Source organism: Sinocyclocheilus rhinocerous, unplaced genomic scaffold (assembly GCF_001515625.1).
Source record: "Sinocyclocheilus rhinocerous isolate Xijiao unplaced genomic scaffold, SAMN03320098_v1.1 scaffold931, whole genome shotgun sequence".
NCBI lineage: Eukaryota > Metazoa > Chordata > Actinopteri > Cypriniformes > Cyprinidae > Sinocyclocheilus > Sinocyclocheilus rhinocerous.
The window spans coordinates 468077-488311 of NW_015657104.1; the positions used below are offsets into that span (position 1 = coordinate 468077).

The 20235-nt window shown below is 44.1% G+C and overlaps 1 protein-coding gene across 1 annotated transcript in view; it reads left to right on the forward strand.

Annotated features, from left to right (window-relative positions):
- Positions 1 to 19629, forward strand: part of LOC107720855 (protein patched homolog 1-like) — a 28483-nt gene extending 8854 nt beyond the window's left edge. Inside the window, exons 3-22 of the mRNA XM_016528688.1 lie at positions 1167 to 1356; positions 1454 to 1523; positions 1696 to 1787; positions 3846 to 4041; positions 4140 to 4261; positions 4942 to 5089; positions 7406 to 7537; positions 7646 to 7801; positions 7881 to 7973; positions 8091 to 8216; positions 8912 to 9030; positions 9130 to 9869; positions 10763 to 10905; positions 11003 to 11183; positions 11276 to 11556; positions 14522 to 14659; positions 14755 to 14897; positions 18355 to 18745; positions 18838 to 19345; positions 19481 to 19629. Of these exons, the coding sequence (XP_016384174.1) occupies positions 1167 to 1356; positions 1454 to 1523; positions 1696 to 1787; positions 3846 to 4041; positions 4140 to 4261; positions 4942 to 5089; positions 7406 to 7537; positions 7646 to 7801; positions 7881 to 7973; positions 8091 to 8216; positions 8912 to 9030; positions 9130 to 9869; positions 10763 to 10905; positions 11003 to 11183; positions 11276 to 11556; positions 14522 to 14659; positions 14755 to 14897; positions 18355 to 18745; positions 18838 to 19345; positions 19481 to 19515 (4004 nt within the window). The 3' untranslated portion in view covers positions 19516 to 19629. The remainder of the gene's footprint in view (positions 1 to 1166; positions 1357 to 1453; positions 1524 to 1695; positions 1788 to 3845; positions 4042 to 4139; positions 4262 to 4941; positions 5090 to 7405; positions 7538 to 7645; positions 7802 to 7880; positions 7974 to 8090; positions 8217 to 8911; positions 9031 to 9129; positions 9870 to 10762; positions 10906 to 11002; positions 11184 to 11275; positions 11557 to 14521; positions 14660 to 14754; positions 14898 to 18354; positions 18746 to 18837; positions 19346 to 19480) is intronic.
- The last annotated feature ends 606 nt before the right edge of the window (positions 19630 to 20235 follow it).

Below are 20235 nucleotides of genomic sequence, written 5' to 3' on the forward strand. Positions count from 1 at the left end.
CGTAACCTGCATGTCAGATAGCTGCATGAATGGAACCAGGAGGCTGAATGTTTGCATGCATCAAGTTGTAAGCTTCAGGGCAAGTCACATGGCATTTATATTTGCGGTGCAATTTCTTTGTTTCTGTTCAGCTTTTTCTTTCATTAAACAAAACCTTTCATGTGTGTTAAAGGATTGTTCTTAAAAGATCTCTAAGCCACTTACAAAGCTGTGGGCTACCCCTGACAAGAACAGTACCCCTCTCTCTTTCTCTCTGTATTTCTCTCTTTCTGTTTCTCTATGTCTCTTTCTCTCCCACTCGCTCTCTCAATTAACTGAGGCAGGCAGCGAGATGTGCCGGGGAGAAAAAGTGGCTCGGTGGGCTCAGCCAGCCACTGCAGGCTTGTCATCATGTATTGGGATGTGGAGGGGCAGACGGGCAGGCTCTGATCTGGGCCGGTGCGTTTCATGTGCATTTGGCATGGCCGCAGATACCCCGCGTTCTCTTTTCATCACCGCCTCTGTTAATTAGGGGGCTGGACTACGGAGTTTCCTCTGCACTCTTTGATGCTTTTCATCCCGACTCAACATACCACATGAACAGCATTTCTGTCTCTGCTCTTCTGCCTTGCTCCCTCCTTACATTTACTGCTCACATCCTGGATCAGGCATGGTGACCTGTAGATCAAGACCCAACGTTTTGAGCGACCTTCCTATCAGGAACCACAGTCTGTGCTAAGCAGTGTGGAGTTAGGCCGGGAAAGAGTTTTTCAGTTTTTTTAGCCAGCCACATTGGAGAATTTCTGGAGGATTTTGTGCAAAAGCCTGTTTGTTAGCCTTGTGTGAAAGTGTGGGCCATGTCATAAGGAGTATTTTCAATCTGGTGTGCTAAAGACACAAATGTGATCCACACATCTGTTTCTGGAGTTAGTTGGAATATACACAGGGGAATGAGAACTGTAGAGTGTTTAATTTGGGTTTAATTATGAAATTAACCTCTCACTGAGGATCATGTTGTTGTTGTTTTTTTTAAAATAATTGTTGCAGTGTGACAATTAACATAAATCTATATTGTTCCTCTGACTTGTTTTTATCCATAGTCAACAGGAATAAAAACATCATGACCATAAATGTGTCTCCTTTCTGAATGTTTGAAAATATCAAACCGTGTTGTCTCTCTGTCTCAGCTGGCAGTCGGGTGAGCAAGGAGCTACGTTACACAAAAGAGAAGCAGGGAGAGGAATCAGTGTTCACCTCACAAATGCTCATACAGATACCCAAACAGGAAGGAACCAATATTCTTACCCAGGAGGCTTTGCTGCTCCACCTGGAGGCTGCTCTGTCAGCCAGTAAAGTTCAAGTGTCTCTTTATGGAAAGTGAGTACAACCCCCAGCAGGATTACAAGGAATTTCAGACACGTGTAAACATGAGGGCCAGTCTTTTAATGTGAGGTTGTACAATTTCTACCCACAGATCTTGGGATCTTAATAAAATTTGCTTCAAATCCGGAGTCCCAATTATAGAAAATGTCATGATTGAGAGGGTAAGCATGTTTTTATTATGCAGTTTTTGGCTTGCTTCATAATAATTTTCTTATTACTGTTTGCTTCGTGCTTCAGACAGCTATTATAGTGTTTATTCAACTTAACTTGCTATTTTTTTGTTCTGTGCCATGAAATCTGCCTTAACGAAGATTATACTCAATTTCTTTGCAGATGATTGACAAGCTTTTCCCCTGTATGATCGTGACTCCTTTGGACTGCTTTTGGGAAGGCTCCAAGTTGCAGGGAGGCTCTGCCTATTTACCGTAAGCATTCTGCTTATTCTTAATTAATATATAACCACATATCTCTAATGAAGTCATGTCTAAACTCAAGAGACCTGAATTAACCATGAAACAAGGGACTGTGCCTGAACTGTAACTCTGAAACTTTTGACCACCCTCCTTGATTTAACACACGCTCCTATAACAATTGGGCTTTACCTTCAACCAAAATGGCATTGGCTGCGACAATTTCTGACATCAAGACCCTAGCAAAAGCTCTATTTAGTCTGTTGATAAGCTGAAGCCTGGTTCCGTCGTCAGTGTGGCTTGAGCTGTCAACAGTGTGGTGAGGGGGCTTTACAGGACAATTTCTAATCCTGCACCCCTGTCCCACCACCCAATCCCCCAGCCTGAAGAAGCCCTTACGGAAAGGGGACAGTGAGAGAGAGGGAGGGAGAGAGATGACTGCTACTGGGTGGGAAGGAGGGAAGGGTGGGGGGCAGGGGAGCCTTTGGGTCAGACAATGGTAAGCATTCTTTCAGTTTACGAGTGAGTGTCCATCAGTGAGGGGGCCCTGGAGGGGGCCCGGCTTTGTCAGCACTGGGTAACACTGTGCATTCTCATGGTAATCACCCAGGCTTGGAGTTGTAAGTTGTCCAACAAATAAAATGGGCATTATTCAAGTCGTGGGCCCAAAGAGAGAAAGAGGGTGGAAAAAGTGGGTGAAATTAACTGTGGACATTAGACATTGTAGTTTACACTTCCACCCAAAACATCTCTTTAATATTTTGTTGGTGAAAAATGTAAAGTCATATTGTATTCTATGTCATGAAGGACAAAATTGGCTTCAATTGGCTTACACTGATTCTGTATGTTCTCATAAAGACTTTTTTCTCTATCAGCCCAAGTTCACAAATACCAGGGTTTTCCGAGAAGCATGAGTGCCCTTTAAAAATTGTTACGTATTGTCCTGTTTTCTCTATTTGGATATGTATGAAGTGGGCCTGCGTTAGCCGCTGAGGCTAATGTCCTCCCAGGCTTCCGCTTCAGTTCAGCTGGTTTTTTTTCATCTAAAGGGAAAAGAGCGAGAGAGAGAGAGATAGAGAGAGAAAGGGAGGGAGAGAGTGAGTGAGGGAGAAAAAAACTTGAGGGAACAAAGAGCAGCAATCTATGGAAAAACAAAAGGGCCCAGGCCGGTTCACTCAAGCAAAAAATAGGAGATAAAGGAGACTCTCTTTGCAAGCAGGAGTAAAGGCGCTTGGTATGTGGGAATGGGAGAGGACCAGCTTTATTTGAAGCTGCTCTTCATGAGTTATTGGAGTGAGATTGGGCCTGGAGTTAGGACACTATTCACTTTTATTCTTCTTTACCCACAAATACTCATCACAGTGAAAGGCCCCTCTCTCACTCTGCGTTCTATGGCATTTTTACTTGGGATGTATTAGCTACATATTTGTTGGTTGGGAAAGTTTTGATAATGATAATTAAATAATGTCAAAAGTTTGCAATTTTCAGGTTATCAGTGTTTCTCAAAATCACCCTGCTGAAGTCTTCTAATGTAAATCAGAACTTTAAAAAGAGTCCAACTGTAACTCCACTACACCTAGAGAATTAGTCTTTGGCACATCAATAAACAACAGTCCACTCTCTCAATACCCACTGAGTTAGAGAAGATAGATTAAAACCTGCAGGCTAAGGGTTTGAGAACACTGGGCTCAAAGCAGCATTCAAGACAGTCGGCACAGCCCTTTTCAGCATTCCCACTGCCCACCTTCATCCTTATCAAGATGTTTTAGAAGCAGAGGTAATCATTATGACTCGATGCACAAAGTTAAGAGACAGCAGCCTGTAGACCGCCGGCACATTATGCCCCTCCGTGTAACAGGATAATAAACGCTACTTTATGTGGCATCTGTAGTCTGCCACCACCAGGGAGGAACTGGTGCCGGCAGGCTCGGAGAAGCAGCAGCAGGGAAGGGGAAAAGGGTTTGCTTGGAAAAAGCATGCTATCTTTTGAAAAAGTCATAGAATTGACACATTTAGTCTGCTAACTTAATTAAAATGTCTCAGTTTTGTTGTTTATTGTGTTTCTTGTCGCAGGGGTATGCCTGACATTCAGTGGATGAATCTGGACCCCCTCAAGCTAATGGAGGAGTTGAGCCAGTTTACATCTCTAGAGGGCTTCCGAGAAATGCTAGATAAGGCTCAGGTGGGCCACGCCTATATGAACCGGCCATGCTTGGATCCCAATGACACAGACTGCCCTCACAGTGCCCCTAATAAGGACCCCCGGCAGGTGAGCACAGTGTTGTAATGCAAATGACAATGTTTTATTAATATGAGTCTGTAGAATTTACACGTTTGCGTTAAATGTGTTGTCTATGTATTATTTAGGTGCCTGACATTGCTGCTGAACTTCAGGGTGGTTGCCATGGTTTCTCCAAGAAGTTCATGCACTGGCAGGAGGAGTTGATCCTGGGTGAAAGAGTAAAGGACTCCCAGAATGCCTTGCAGAGGTGAGAAAGAGGGGGAAAGAAAGAAGGATAGGCAAGAGGAGGGGGTATGTGGGTGGGCCTCTCTTAGGAGGCCCTGACAAGAGAGAAAGTAAGAGAGAAAACCAGAAAGAGACAGAGATGGAGAGAGGGAGGAATCTTTCTGACTCCTAATAACCTCACACATCCAAGGAATTCCTTACATGAAGAGGGATCAGTTTCCACCTCTGACCCCAGTATAAGAAAGACCAATTAAACATGATGGACAGCCACATAACCTATGGACGGATCTGAAATGCAGAGTGGAGACAAATGAAAACACATTGAACAGAAAAAAAGAACATATATGATACAAAGTAAACAAATTGTGGGTAAACTAAAAGCAAGAGCAAAAGTATTTAACACCTGTAATTTAATCTCATATGTGTGTATTTTCAATGCAGAAGTTTAATTTGCAATAAATTAAAGTCTCTGCAGAGAGCGGTATTTTGGCCTTTTGCCCAGTATTTGATCATTGTTCTAATCTCAGTGGAAGTGTTAGAATGATTTATAAAGCCTGAGAGGGACGACACACATAATTCCAGCCTTTATTATAATGTCTCCCTATTAAGGTCTCCTTATTATCACTTTGCAACACAATGGTATCTGCACACGCATGTTTGTACGTTCAGATCTCACTCAGCCCTCTGTATTTTCCCGTATAGTGCGGAGGCCTTTCAGACCATGTTCCTCCTCATGAGTCCCAAACAGCTCTATGAGCACTTTAAAGACGACTATGAGATCCATGACATCAACTGGAATGAGGACAAGGCCACTGCCATCTTGGAGTCCTGGCAGAGGAAGTTCGTTGAGGTAATTTCCTGTTTCATAATACACCCACACATCACTTTGTGAGGTCTGAATGGTTTCAGTGACTGTGGAGGGTGCCCAGCTGGGGTGGAAAGGTAAAAAGAGTGCAGGAGGTCACAAGTGGTGCAAGAGGGTTGTTTTCCTTAGACCAGAGGATGGCAACGTCTGCCTGAATTCCATCAATCCTCAGCTGCCTAGTAAACGGAGTCCTCCTAGGAGGCCACTGACAAGACTCCCAGTTATAGGAACAAGCTGTTTTTGTGATAACTGACACCCAGCATGTTCACTGAAAGAGAGAGAGAGAGAGAATTAAGGCCCTGATATACTCACAGCAAAGTTCTTTTTCGTTCTTCATTTAGGGGTAAAACGAAGTTCGAAAAATGTGAGCAGTGGTATACTCTTATTGAACATCCCGACACCGCCCACACTGAAGTGAGCAACGTTTAGATGAATATGTAAATATGTGCTGCAACGCTTTCCTCTCAGTAACAACATAAACACAACAAAAATGAGAGAACAGAAAGAATGTTTTTAAAGAAAGCATAAGAAAAGCATCTGACCATAACAACGTGGGTATGTTTGCACGAAATCTGCAAATTAGCACTCCAGTAAAGTCATGTATTTATATGGCACTTTATTGCTTAAAAGCAAGCAGCTTTGCAGTATCAAACATGAAAAACTGTGTCAGTGCCTCCTTTCATCAGAAGCACAACTTCATTTTCTACTATAAAGCAGATCTCCAGTGTGTTCATGTTTTCTCACATGGAGATCTTACCTCGACAGGCTCAACTGATGAAATGAGCCAGAGAAGTGCTCCGTGTAAAGGAAGGCGGATCCTCAGCACACACCTACCTATTATGTAATTGCCACAGAGCAGTGGTAGTATGAAGGTGTTTTGCAGCCGGAGCAATCTTTTCCGGAGAGTTTGCTTTGGCAAGCCATTTCGAACTCCCAAAACGAACTTCGTTTTGGCCTGATTTTGTTCGAAATGATGTCACATCAGTTCGTTCCATTTCGACTGAAGTATATCGGGGCCTTTACAGAGAGAGGAGAGCCTCCAGTAATGTCTACTGCCTCAGAAAAGAGAGCAAGAGCAAAGGAAGTGGAGTCAGGGGAGGTTGGGGGGATAGGGCACTGTAAAAACAAAGTGCAGAGGTATTCCTTTCCCCTTAAGGTTGTTGGCCATTCATAGTGCTGATGGAGTAGCCTGAGAGACCATGTGATCTCATCTGATCCATCTGACCTCTGCCCTCTGGCATCTGTGCTCATTATTTCTTGCTTGTCAAGCTTCATAAGGTCTCGTACTATCTTGTTTGTGTGTTATTAGGATAAAATACGAGGTGGATGAGGGTACGGCCCACAGAAAAATTTATGTTTGTGTGGCTTGTCAGAAAAGTAATTCAAGATTTGCTCTGTTCCCCTACCTATTATGTAATTGCCACAGAGCAGTGGTAGTATGAAGGTGTTTTGCAGCCGGAGCAATCTTTTCCGGAGAGTTTGCTTTGGCAAGCCATTTCGAACTCCCAAAACGAACTTCGTTTTGGCCTGATTTTGTTCGAAATGATGTCACACCAGTTCGTTCCATTTCGACTGAAGTATATCGGGGCCTTTACAGAGAGAGGAGAGCCTCCAGTAATGTCTACTGCCTCAGAAAAGAGAGCAAGAGCAAAGGAAGTGGAGTCAGGGGAGGTTGGGGGGATAGGGCACTGTAAAAACAAAGTGCAGAGGTATTCCTTTCCCCTTAAGGTTGTTGGCCATTCATAGTGCTGATGGAGTAGCCTGAGAGACCATGTGATCTCATCTGATCCATCTGACCTCTGCCCTCTGGCATCTGTGCTCATTATTTCTTGCTTGTCAAGCTTCATAAGGTCTCGTACTATCTTGTTTGTGTGTTATTAGGATAAAATACGAGGTGGATGAGGGTACGGCCCACAGAAAAATTTATGTTTGTGTGGCTTGTCAGAAAAGTAATTCAAGATTTGCTCTGTTCCGCAATGAGTGCAGAAGTTCATTGAAAACACACAACGCTAGGTTAAGCAAATAATTTATTAAATTGCAGCCAGTCACAAGCCTCTTTGATTTGACCCATGTTTGTGTGGCTTGTCAGAAAAGTAATTCAAGATTTGCTCTGTTCCACAATGAGTGCAGAAGTTCATTGAAAACACACAACGCTAGGTTAAGCAACTAAATTTATTAAATTGCAGCCAGTCACAAGCCTCTTTGATTTGACCCATGCATATATGCTCTTTCCAATCCAAATACTGGAAATCATGTAGTTGGATTCTCTGGATTAATGTTTAAAACTGTGATTGTTTCTAGGTTGTCCATGGGAGCATTCCTCAGAACTCTTCCTCCAATGTTTACGCTTTCTCTACCACCACTCTTAATGACATCATGAAGTCTTTCTCTGACGTCAGTGTAATCAGGGTGGCAGGTGGTTATCTGCTCATGGTAAGACATCCATTACTGTGGCAACTCTAGTTAAGGCTAATGGAAATGTGATGAGCATGTCTCCATATGTGTGGAGCTATTCCCTTACATGTGTCTCTCTATGCACAGCTGGCATATGCATGCGTGACCATGCTGCGCTGGGACTGTGCTAAGTCTCAGGGTGCTGTAGGGCTGGCAGGAGTGCTTCTAGTTGCTCTATCGGTGGCTGCAGGACTTGGACTGTGCTCGCTGCTGGGGCTGTCCTTCAATGCCGCCACCACGCAGGTAAGTACACACCTAAACGTCTTAAATTCACACTCAGCCTCAGGGCTTGGCTGTAACAGAGCTGTGCGTTCCTCCACAGGTGCTGCCATTCCTGGCCCTGGGCATTGGAGTTGATGACATGTTTTTGCTGGCTCATTCCTTCACCGAGACCAGATCCAACATCCCGTTCAAGGCACGTATCTCATGAACATGCTTTGGATCATGACTTCTGGGGAATGAAAATGTTGCTTAGGCTTTCTGTTGTTGTTTCTGAAGATCACAGCTCATTATTTGCCATATCTCTCCATAGGAGATGACAGGTGACTGCCTAAGAAGAACCGGCACCAGTGTGGCTCTCACCTCCATCAATAACATGATTGCTTTTTTCATGGCTGCCCTAGTGCCTATTCCTGCTCTCCGGGCCTTCTCACTTCAGGTATGAGTGTGTATTTTGTGTGTGAGTAGTAGTACATGTCATAAACCATTGCGCCCTGTGATGCCCATTCAGGAGCTTTCACTATCTGAAAAGGGCAGTGAAAGGTGGCTTTATAAAATGAGCAGTCAAAGTTCATTTAAACTGAGGATGGTCTTTGTTGTTTCTTTTTCTTGCATTCTCTCTCTCTTTATTTTATGGTCAAACCCCTTCATCCAACTAAAGTCACAGCCTGATTTTCAGGTGGGGAGGGGATACAGAGAGAGAGAGAGGTAATGAGATGGGTGAATATATCAGTATATCACCCAGCCATCAGACTGTGCTTCTCTGATCTCCCAGGCTAACCCTGGGTGGTCTGCACTGTAATGATACAGAATATAATGTCTGTCTGAGGCTGGTGGAGTTGGTGGGGGGTGGGCGTTCTGCTCATACTTGCTGTGACCTTGGGAGTCCCCTTTCCTTGGATTGTTGACTATTTGTGGAGTGATGGGGGAGGGGTTGCTGGTTGATTTAGGGTGTATATTTTACTTTCTGGGATTCAATCCGAGGCACTAAAACAGCAAGGGATCTTGAATGCAGAGTGTTTTTTCTCAAGTTCAGACAGCAGCTGTGGAGTCGGGTGGCAGCGTAGAACTCATGAACGAAAAGACTTGGCCTTTATCCTGAAGTCTCTCTTTCTCACTTACTCTTTATTTCAGGCGGCTATTGTGGTGGTCTTTAACTTTGCCATGGTTCTGCTGATCTTCCCTGCCATTCTGAGCTTGGACCTGCACAGGCGGGAGGACAAAAGACTGGACATCCTGTGCGGTTTCTACAGGTAATTAAGATGCACTGTCCTTACTTAATATCAGCCCTTTTATTATGCCAAAGCCTTTGGTACTTAACATGTGGATTTCTATGGGTTTTTTTCTTCCAGTCCCTGTTCATCTCGGGTGATCCAGATCCAGCCTCAGGAGTTCTCAGATGCTAACGACAACCACCAGCACGCTCCGGCCACTCCCACCTACACTGGTTCCACTATAACCACCAGCACTCACATCACCACCACTGTGCAGGCTTTCACCCAGTGTGATGCAGCCGGTCAGCATATTGTCACCATTCTGCCACCTACTTCCCAGATCTCCACCAGTCCTCCATCCATGGTCCTATCCACACCCACTCCCACCACTGACCCTTATAGCTCCCAGCTGTTCACCACCTCCAGCTCCACCCGAGACCTTCTAGCCCAGGTGGAGGAGCCCAAAGAGGGCCGTGAGTGTGTGCCTCTGCCCTTCTTTCGCTGGAATCTGTCAAGCTTTGCACGGGAAAAGTATGCCCCTCTGTTGCTGAAGCCCGAAACTAAGACTGTGGTGGTCGTCGTTTTTGTGGCTCTTCTGAGCCTCAGCCTCTATGGTACCACAATGGTTCATGATGGACTCTACTTGACTGATATTGTCCCCAGAGACACAAAGGAGAATGCCTTTATCACTGCCCAGTTTAAATACTTCTCATTCTATAACATGTACCTGGTTACCATGGATGGCTTTGACTATGCCCGTTCTCAAAGACAGCTTCTACAGCTTCACAATGCCTTCAACTCTGTAAAATATGTAGTAAAGGATAGCAATCACAAACTTCCCAGAATGTGGCTGCACTACTTCCAGGACTGGCTCAAAGGTATGTTATTTTTTTAGCAGTGCTTGCTAAGGCTACGGCTTTTACTACTACGACTATTTTCACAATGCCTAACACTATGTCTGAAAAATCAGCCTATACCTTGTCTTGCACCATTGTGTTGTTTATAGATAAGGATATATAAGTATGTACAAAATATTAGTAAATATGAAACATAGCTATGGTGAAAAATGCCACATAAACTATAATTTTCAGCTGTGCTCATTCATTGTGTGGGAAATGCTCTTATCTCTCAAGGTAAAACAAAGGAGTTCAGTGAAAGTTCACTTCTGTCATCTGCTTTTGTGTTTCACCCACCTGGGCATAGAGAAGATTACAGGAGGGTCAGGGGTTATCTCAGACTGTTTGTGACCTCTCTGCTCACATTAGTTTGTATTGAGAGCTTAACTGTGCGGTGAATCCACAATAACTAAAACCCAGCGAACTGAAAAGAAGCTATTTACTATGAAAGGCTGTGGAAACTGGAGGTAGTTGAAAGACTCTCTCTTTCTCCCCTATGCTATTTCCTTTTCTTGTGAGGAGATCTCTGTAATTACAGAATGGTTGTAGAAACTGTTTTTCAGCTGTTGCCAGACTTTGTAATTTGGAGAGCACGAAAGGCTTTCTCTGGTTAGTTTATTCAGCCCACACACATTTATTCAGCACCAGGCAGAAAGATGGAGAACCCAGCAAGGGGAGGGGGACTTTTGGTTTATACGCCTGTTTGTGTGTGTGGATTGGCATTAAATCTGACCCAAGTTTTTACCCCCTCTCTAAGGGAGGAGCGATTTTAACAATCCTCTGTCATAGCTTACTGAATTGTGAAAAGAAAAGTAGGAAGGTTTGAACAGCTTTCTCACAGTAGGTCTAATTGTACCCATCCATGCTCCATGTAGGTCTGCAGGCTACATTTGATGCTGATTGGGAAGCTGGCAGAATCACCTATGACAGCTATCGCAATGGCACAGAGGATGGAGCGCTGGCCTACAAGCTCCTCATACAAACTGGCTCTAAAAAAGAACCTTTTAACTACAGCCAGGTATGTGGTCAACTATTGGAGCATTCAGTTTAAATACCCATCCAAAACTTTGCATCTATCCCAAAACTTACGTTTACACATTTTGTTTCTTGTAAAGCTCACTTCCCGTCGCCTGGTGGACGAGGATGGTCTCATTCCACCAGAGGTTTTTTACATCTACCTGACAGTATGGGTCAGTAATGATCCGCTAGGCTATGCTGTCTCCCAAGCCAACTTTTACCCCCATCCTCGGGAGTGGATCCATGATAAGTACGACACCACTGGGGAGAACCTTCGCAGTAAGTAAACCAAAGACAATGATATTAGAAAGGTGGTCAAAGTCATATTTATGGATGCATGTTTCAAAAGCATTACCTCTTCTCTCTTTCAGTCCCTGCGGCAGAGCCTCTAGAGTTCGCTCAGTTTCCTTTCTACCTAAATGGCCTCAGACAAGCCTCAGACTTCATTGAAGCCATTGAGAGTGTGCGCACAGTTTGCGAAGAATTTATGCGTCAGGGAATCCAGAACTATCCCAACGGCTACCCCTTTCTGTTCTGGGAACAGTACATTGGCCTGCGCCACTGGTTCTTGCTGTCCATCAGCGTAGTCCTTGCCTGCACCTTCCTGGTGTGCGCCATCCTCCTGCTCAACCCCTGGACTGCAGGCGTCATTGTAAGTCTGCCTTCCTCTCACCCTAATCCATTTCTAACTCCCATTTTTTCTAGCCCCTTCCCCTATTCTCTTATTTCTCTTGCTCCCCCTGATCCCCTCAACACAGCTCAATAACTTTGCCACCAGGGCAGTTTTCTGGGGAGGGCCTTGGCGGGTTGTCTAGAGGGTGCTGCTTGCATACACACATATATACACACAGTCACACACATACCCCCTCATCTCTTTTGTCATTCAAATGGGTGCAGCAAGACTTTCTAAAGAAGAAATGCAAAGCTCTCCTGAAGGCTTTTACCTCCAACTGCCTTTGTCCAGAAATTTGGGGACAGGACAGATCTGCCCAGTCACGACCTTGGCCTGCTAAACCCATCCATCAGGGACTGGGTGTAGTGGGTGTAGTGGGTGGGTGAGTTAGTTCATGGGCTAGGAGGTGTTTCACACAGGCTGGTGGGGTCCGCAGCTCAACATGAAGAAGCAAGGAACTAGAAGTGGCCATTGGCCTTAGTTGACATGTATTTCTGGTTTAGTAATATGTCAGACTAATTTGTGTGTAAAAGCCTATGGCATTTATTTAAATGATAAAGTAAAGTTTACTGCACTTGCTTAGAATTAGAGCTCTGTCCTCTTCAGTTTCACAGCCTATATGTGGCCGCAGTAAAATGGGTTTTACCAGCTCCAATTTAAGCATGACCAAATTGGAACCCCTGCCAACATCAAATGTTTTCAGGGCAAAGAATTAACCAAGTGCCCTATTTAATTTATAGAAAAACTGTTTCTCCTGAGTAGGAAAGCTCTGAGGGACTACACTGCACCACGAAAGTGAGAGCAGAATGGTCCTTATGCTCTTTTATCATATTGTCAAGAAAGATGGAGAACCCAGCAAGGGGGGGGGGGCTTTTGGTTTATACGCCTGTTTGTGTGTGTGGATTTGCATTAAATCTGACCCAAGTTTTTGCCCCCTTCTCTAAGGGAGGAGCGATTTTATCAATCCTCTGTCATAGCTTACTGAATTGTGAAAATAAAAGTAGGAAGGTTTGAACAGCTTTCTCACAGTAGGTCTAATTGTACACGTCCATGCTTCATGTAGGTCTGCAGGCTACATTTGATGCTGACTGGGAAGCTGGCAGAATCACCTATGACAGCTATCGGAATGGTACAGAGGATGGAGCGCTGGCATACAAGCTTCTCATACAAACTGGCTCTAAAAAAGACCCTTTCAACTACAGCCAGGTGTGTGGTCAACTATTGTACCATTCAGTTTAAATACCCCTCCAAAACTTTGCATCTATCCCAAAACTTACTTTTACACATTTCTTTTAAAGCTCACATCTCGTCGCCTGGTGGATGAGGATGGTCTGATTCCACCAGAGGTTTTTTACATCTACCTGACAGTATGGGTCAGTAATGATCCGCTAGGCTACGCTGTCTCCCAAGCCAACTTTTACCCCCATCCTCGGGAGTGGATCCATGATAAGTACGACACCACTGGGGAGAACCTTCGCAGTAAGTAAACCAAAGACAATGACATTAGCAAGGTGGTCAAATTCATATTTATGGATGCATGTTTCAAAAGTGTGTTCATGTCTAAGAGCATTACTTTTCTCTTTCAGTCCCAGCAGCAGAGCCTCTAGAGTTCGCTCAGTTTCCTTTCTACCTAAATGGCCTCAGACAAGCCTCAGACTTCATTGAAGCCATTGAGAGTGTGCGCACAATCTGCGAGGAATTGATGCGTCAGGGAATCCAGAACTATCCCAACGGCTACCCCTTTTTGTTTTGGGAACAGTACATTGGTCTGCGCCACTGGTTCTTGCTGTCCATCAGCGTAGTGCTTGCCTGCACCTTCCTGGTATGCGCCATCCTCCTGCTTAACCCCTGGACTGCAGGCGTCATTGTAAGTCTGCCTTCCTCTCACCCTAATCCATTTCTAACTCCCTTTTTTCTAGCCTCTTCCCCAATTCTCTTATTTCTCTTGCTCCCCCTGATCCCCTCAACACAGCTCAATAACTTTGCCACCAGGGCAGTTTTCTGCGGAGGGCCTTGGCGGATTGTCTAGAGGGTGCTGTTTGCATACGCACATATTCACACACACAGTCATACACATAAGTACTCTCCCCCTCATCACTTTTGTCATTCAAATGGGCGCAGCAAGACTTTTTAAAGAAGAAATGCAAAGCTCTCCTGAAGGCTTTTACCTCCAACTGCCTTTGTCCAGAAATTTGGGGACAGGACGGATCTGCCCAGTCACGACCTTGGCCTGTTAAACCCATCCATCAGGGACTGGGTGGGTGAGTTAGTTCAGGGGCTAGGAGGCATTTCACACATGCTGGTGGGGTCCTCAGCTCAACATGAAGAAGCAAGGAAACTAGAAGTGGCCATTTGCCTTGGTTGACAATATTCCTGGTTTAGCTGTAATATGTCAGACTCATTTATGTGTGAATGCCTATGGCATTTATTTAAATGATAAAGTAAACAGTTTAGTGCCCTTGCTTTTTTTAACTGAAAACTGTCTCTGTCCTCTTCAGTTTCACAGCCTATATGTGGCCGCAGTAAAATGGGGTTTACCATCTCCAATTTAAGCATGACCAAATTGGAACCCCTGCCAACATCAAATGTTTTCAGGGCAAAGAATTAACCAAGTGCCCTATTTAATTTATAGAAAAACTGTTTCTCCTGTGTAGAAAAGCACTGAGGACTACACTGCACCAGGAAAGAGAGAGTAGAATGGTCCTTATGCTCTTTTATCTTATTGTGTCACTCATTCCCCTAGCCCTCATATTGAGAAGACACGGGAGGGGCCAGGAAATAGCCATTATGTAATCTGATACTCAGGGCAGATGACAGTGAAATGTAGAGGATATTGGTCCAGTGAGGCCCATTTCTGCATTGTAATTCATGTAGTGCTTTTTCCATATACATAGTTCATTGTGACGTAACCACTAACATGCTAATCTTTTCTTCTACTCAACAGGTTTTTATTTTGGCCATGATGACAGTGGAACTTTTTGGCATCATGGGCCTTATTGGTATCAAACTGAGTGCCATTCCTGTTGTCATCCTTATAGCCTCCGTTGGTATTGGGGTGGAGTTTACCGTGCACATTGCACTGGTAAGAACATCTTGCACAGTAATTCATCAGTATTTGTATTTCTGCCAATAAAATCAAATAGACCAGTTTCATTCTCTCTATTTTCCACATTGTAGGGTTTCCTGACTGCCATTGGGGACAGGAACACTCGTTCAGCCGTGGCTATGGAGCATATGTTCGCTCCTGTGATTGACGGTGCCATCTCTACTTTGCTGGGAGTGCTCATGCTTGCCGGCTCGGAGTTTGACTTCATCATGAGGTGAGTGATTGACAGTTCTCCAGGTGGGTCTCTGAGGTCGGCCCATATGCTGGCTTTCAAAATGGTGATGGGCCTTAGGCAGAGAGACAGTTGTCCACGTGGCTGTAGGGTACAGGTGATAACGTTTGCCTCCCTATCACCTGGTGTTGTCAGTCTGGTTGTTAACTCCCCTTAGACCACCACAGCGCTCTTACAAACATCCTTGAGCTGCTTGAATGCACAACAAATGGAGGAAACATCAAGGGAGTGCAGCAGCTGCTTGTAAACATGTAAATATACAACCCACTGCACTGTGACTCAACATGCACAAGCTTGCTCACAGTTTCTCCCATCCTTATTGTGGGGGGGATGTCAACTGCCCAGTCATTTGGTTGTGAACTCCCTCTAACCACCGCATTTGGGCAGCTTTTCTGCTTGGTTTAATGCCTGCTTCACAGAAAGCAAAAATGTCAAAAAAACATTTTTTTTTTTCAAATCTGGATCTAGGTTCTGCTGAAAGCAAACCACAACCTTGAGATCCGCCTCAAACAGACCCATGACATAAAAAATGGCTTAGTTAGAGGATCCAGTAAAACATAGCTGCATGTTGAAAATTACAAATATGCCTCGAGAATTTTTCAAGCACTCACTTTTTGCACCAAATAATAATTTGGAAACAGGGAAGAGCAGTGTGGTTTGGGTCTCCAGGAAACTGCAGGGGGTTGTTATAGCAGATTGCTTTAGGACAGTGGTAAAGCTGGAGGAAAGATTGGGGGTTGGGGATTGGAGCAAACCATTTGGTACAAGCAGTGTGCCAGCACTGGGGCATTCACGGTGGGAGGTCCTGTTTAGATGCGGAGAGAAAGAGAGAGAGATGTCTGGCCCTCTAGCTGGGGAGTAGCATAAATACATTGCTGTAAACATCTCCTGGCTGTGGGACACTGAATAAACAGGAGAACAAGCTCAGCGGCCCCTCTTAGAACGAGCCACCCTTTCCAACCCCTGACTTGGAATGGAAAAGATTACAGTTTATATAAACAACAGAATTCCTAACACTAGATCTACTCTGGAGGTCTAACCCAGGCAGGGCCCATGGATGGTTTAGTCTTTTTTTTTCTTTCTTTTTTTTTCTTTTTTACTCCTTAAATAAATCACGCTCCACTTTCAGAATGTTGACTTAGTAAAATAAACATGCACCCTTTTTCCAATCTTTTCATGTATACAGGACCGTCAGACAGAATGAGTGCTTTTAACTAACAAAAGGTGGACGTAAGTGCAGCCAGAGATGGCTGGCTGCTTTGTCTGATTTTTTTCCCCATTAAACAGCCTTCATGTTTTCACTGAACATTACAAACTGTGTTGAAAGGATGATTGTGCCTTTCTTGAACTCCTATCAAAGTGATTCTTCGAACTGTTTTTAGCCATCGCTGTGGAAAGAGATGACTGAGAAAGAAAATGGTTCACACTTAAGCTGTCTGATTCATCTATGTTAATGAAACAGACATGAGAGAAGTTGTAGGCAGGAGTGGAGGAAATGAATGCAGGCTTGCTTCTCTCCATCTGAGAAACCCATAGCATAGCTCAGTCTCTGGTCTAAATGTGGCATATAATTCTGACTGGAGTCTCCGGTAGTGCTGTGTTTTACGCACAGACCCTGACAGGCCACCTTGGAAATTTGGGTTTTAGAGGTCAATTTAAATATTACCTCTCCCTGACTGTGCATAATGACTGAAAATATGTAATTATAGTCTTTAAAACCAGAGGTTCTGTGATACAGTACAGGTCTTGGTTCCTCAGGGAGCTGCGATAGAGACAAAACCAAAATAGATCCAAAATGGAGGTTTAGTGGTGCGATGACCGTCAGACCTGTAATCTTTTTAACAGGGTTTTTTGATTCATTTGTTTGACGGTTCTCAGAGAGCCAAAGTAAACACATGGCCTCATTGGAGGAGACGGGTCAATGGACAGCAGTTTCCACTGTGTGTCTGGAATGCTCCAAGCAGATATGCCAAAGATGAACTTTTTCCCCTCTTTCTTTCTTTCTTAAACCCAAGTTTTTTTTTAGATGTGACAGAAGCAAAAATGGTCAGAGGGTGGGAGGTTAAAAGAACATTCCAAACTTTTTTTTCCAGATTTTGTTTCTCTTTTTCTTACCTCCAAAAGTCTGAACCACAGCTGAATTGTCTCTTTTTAGTGTAACCATTTAACTGGAGTGCTCTCTAATTTTCTCATGCACTGTCTTTCTTGTGGTGAATCAGAGCCCTCCCTCAGTGCTCTGAGCTGAAGCACAGAGGCGCAGACACCCTCACAGCCCTGCAGCCGATTAGTGAGCACTACATGTTAACACGCAAGCCAGTATACAGAGCAAAATTACTATAGCTCTTCTCTAGCCTTTACTGCTAGCACTCACCCATGAGCTAAAGCCTGGGAAACCTCATTCACCACCCTCTCCCTTGGCCCCTTCGTTCAAACATACGTTTTCGGCGCTGCTTCCAACCTTAAGCAACTCTGCACCACTTCACTGCTCCACCAGACTCGCTAGCGCCTGTGCCAACCAGACCTCCATGTTCTTGGCTCTGGAGGTGGAGGGTGGTGTTTCCTGCTAGTCTTCAGCACTGGATTGAGGTTTCTGCTTTAGTCACCTCCACTGAGAAAATAGCTAGTCTTAGTCTTAATCAGAATAGTTTCAGAGAGATTAATAAGCGAGATATTTGACGGAACAAATTTCTTTTGCACACAGAATACTTGTTGACTGTAAAAACTGGTGTTGATGGATTCTAGGGTCAGTTTTACAGGTTTTTAGCAAATAAGAGTTTATTGCACATGAATCAAATACCTTTCAGTAGATCTCAACATTAGTGTTGTGTGATTAGCTCTTGGTCCAGTATGTCTGTTGAGGGCCAGGAGGAGGGAGAGAGAGTAGGAGGAAGAAAAAGGTAGAAAGCAAAGGTCTGGTCTGGCCTGCTCAGCGTAAACATAAAGGTGGCGTGCCCTGGCCGGGGTGAAATAAGATCTCAATAAGAGGGGGTATTAAGTTTCTGAGGAGAGAATTAAATTAACGGCAGTGGCAGCTTTTAGGACAGAGGGAGGGAAGAAAGCAGAGGGAGAAAAGCAATGGAGAGGGATGAGTGTTTATGACGCGAAGAATCTGTTCACTAATGTAAACACATCTCCTGTGTGGCAGGAAGTGGCAGGGCAGTGGTGATAGATGAGGGCTCCCAGAGAGAGAGAGAGCTAGTACTCGTTACGAAGATGGAACCCAGGAATTTCTCTCCAGCTTTGTCAGGTCACCAGGAGAGAGGAATCAGGGAGAGGAAATGTAGGGAAAGAAATTATGGATAAGAGGGGAAGCAACATCATACAGGAACTCATCTCCTAGATGATGACCCTATTGGCTCATATCTTGGTTCAACATACTGTGGATGTTTGGTGGCTCCTTTAACTTTAATATTCTCTTCATTTGTGTTTTTGCCTGCAGATACTTCTTTGCAGTGTTGGCCATACTGACATTGTTGGGGATCCTGAATGGTTTGGTGCTACTTCCGGTACTGCTTTCGCTTATGGGCCCCCCAGCTGAGGTCATAACCGCTAACAATGCCAGTCATTTGCAAAGTCCCTCTCCTGAGCCCATGCCTCCTCCTATGAACCACCACGGGTATTACGCTGGGCACATCCCCAAGGGACCACGTCAGGCATTCTCCGAGACTTCTGATTCCGAATACTATTCTGAAACTACAACCACCTCTGGCATCGGCGAGGAGGAGTACAAGTACTGTGACAGGAGCGCATACATCACGTCTCCAGCTCAACCTCCAACCTCTCATATCCTGCTTGAAGCCAGCAAGAACCCCAGCTTCCCTAAGCTCACAGTAAGTTGACCTGACAGAAAAAATGAAGAACTGCTTGCGATGTACCTCTTGAGCACTTTTATAATGTGTTTGTGCTTATTCTTGCCTCCAAGGTGGTGAAACCTTTTAATGAAAACAGCTCTAAAGGACAGAACAGCGAGACCAAGCAGAATGCCGTCAACTCGGTCAGTTCACAGATCACATGGTGGGACAACAAACACGAGTACCAAGGGCAGAGGCGACAACATTTACCTAGCGACAGGACCCACTGTCCTCGTAGGACTACTCAGTGTGGCCTAGGGCCACAACCAGGGAGAGGGCAGCAGCAAAACAGGACTACAGCCCCAGCCCACAGCCCTGGAGCATTGCAGCGTCCTAACAATGCAATCACCATGGTTACAGCAACAGCCTCTGTGACAGTGGCAGTGCACCCCAGTTTGCCGGGGTCATACCAGGGTTACATGCACGAGGGGTTTGAGGATAACGAGTCAGACTCTTTTGACGACTCTAAGAGGACTTCTCAAACGTATGGGAAAGCTACACATTATAAGAGGGACTCTTTGGAACTTCAAGATCTGGAATCCACAGAGAAAAACCAGCATCAAGCTAACCAGGCGCTAGGTAAAGACTCTGATCTTCTCATAGCTTTCAAATTTCAAATCCCAATACTAGACATTTATGTAGTTTAGATTATGAAAAAGCAGACAGCTGTCCGTACTGGTCATAACGATGTTCTATCTTTTGCATGTGTTACAGGTGGTGCATGGATCCAAGCAGCCAAAGATTGCTAGACTGCTCCCAGCCCCCACATCCCTTTGTCTGGAATCTCTGACTGTTTTGGGAAGTTCCCAACCCCAGCCTGGTGTCTTTTATCTCTTTGAACTGTACATAGACCTCACACAGACAAGAGGATTTATTTTAAAATTATTAAAATGGTCTTCTTAGACATTTATAAATATATATATATATATATACATATATATATTTTAATACTAAAAAGAGGGAAACTATTTTAAAATGTGCTGTATAACTTGTCTATTCTCTCGTGTAAAAGTAAGATGTATAAGAGGATTTGGAAGCCTTGTTCCCTCCATTGTATAGATTATAAAATGTGCTATATGTAAAAATAAGTGAAATGATATTAGGTTATTGAAATGCAAGGTCAGTGTTCTTTTCTTTTTCTTTTTTTTGCTGCTACACTTCAAATTTAAGATGATGTGTCTTGAAAATATGCAGTACCCCTTTCCCCAACATAAGCCAAGATTTAACTTAATATGAAGAAGTTCTTAAACTGCAGCCAATAGGAAGCTTATCTGTATTGTTCAAAGATGTTGACTTATCTTTGATTGCACTGTACAAAACCAAGACTTATATAGATAACAGTTTTACTCAGTTAAAATTTCCTCAGTTTTTTTCCTTTATTTATTTTACTTTTTACCGACAACCATTGTGCCTTCTTAACTTTTAATCTTGCAAAATTAATTTGTCAGTAATACAGTATAGTAATTCAA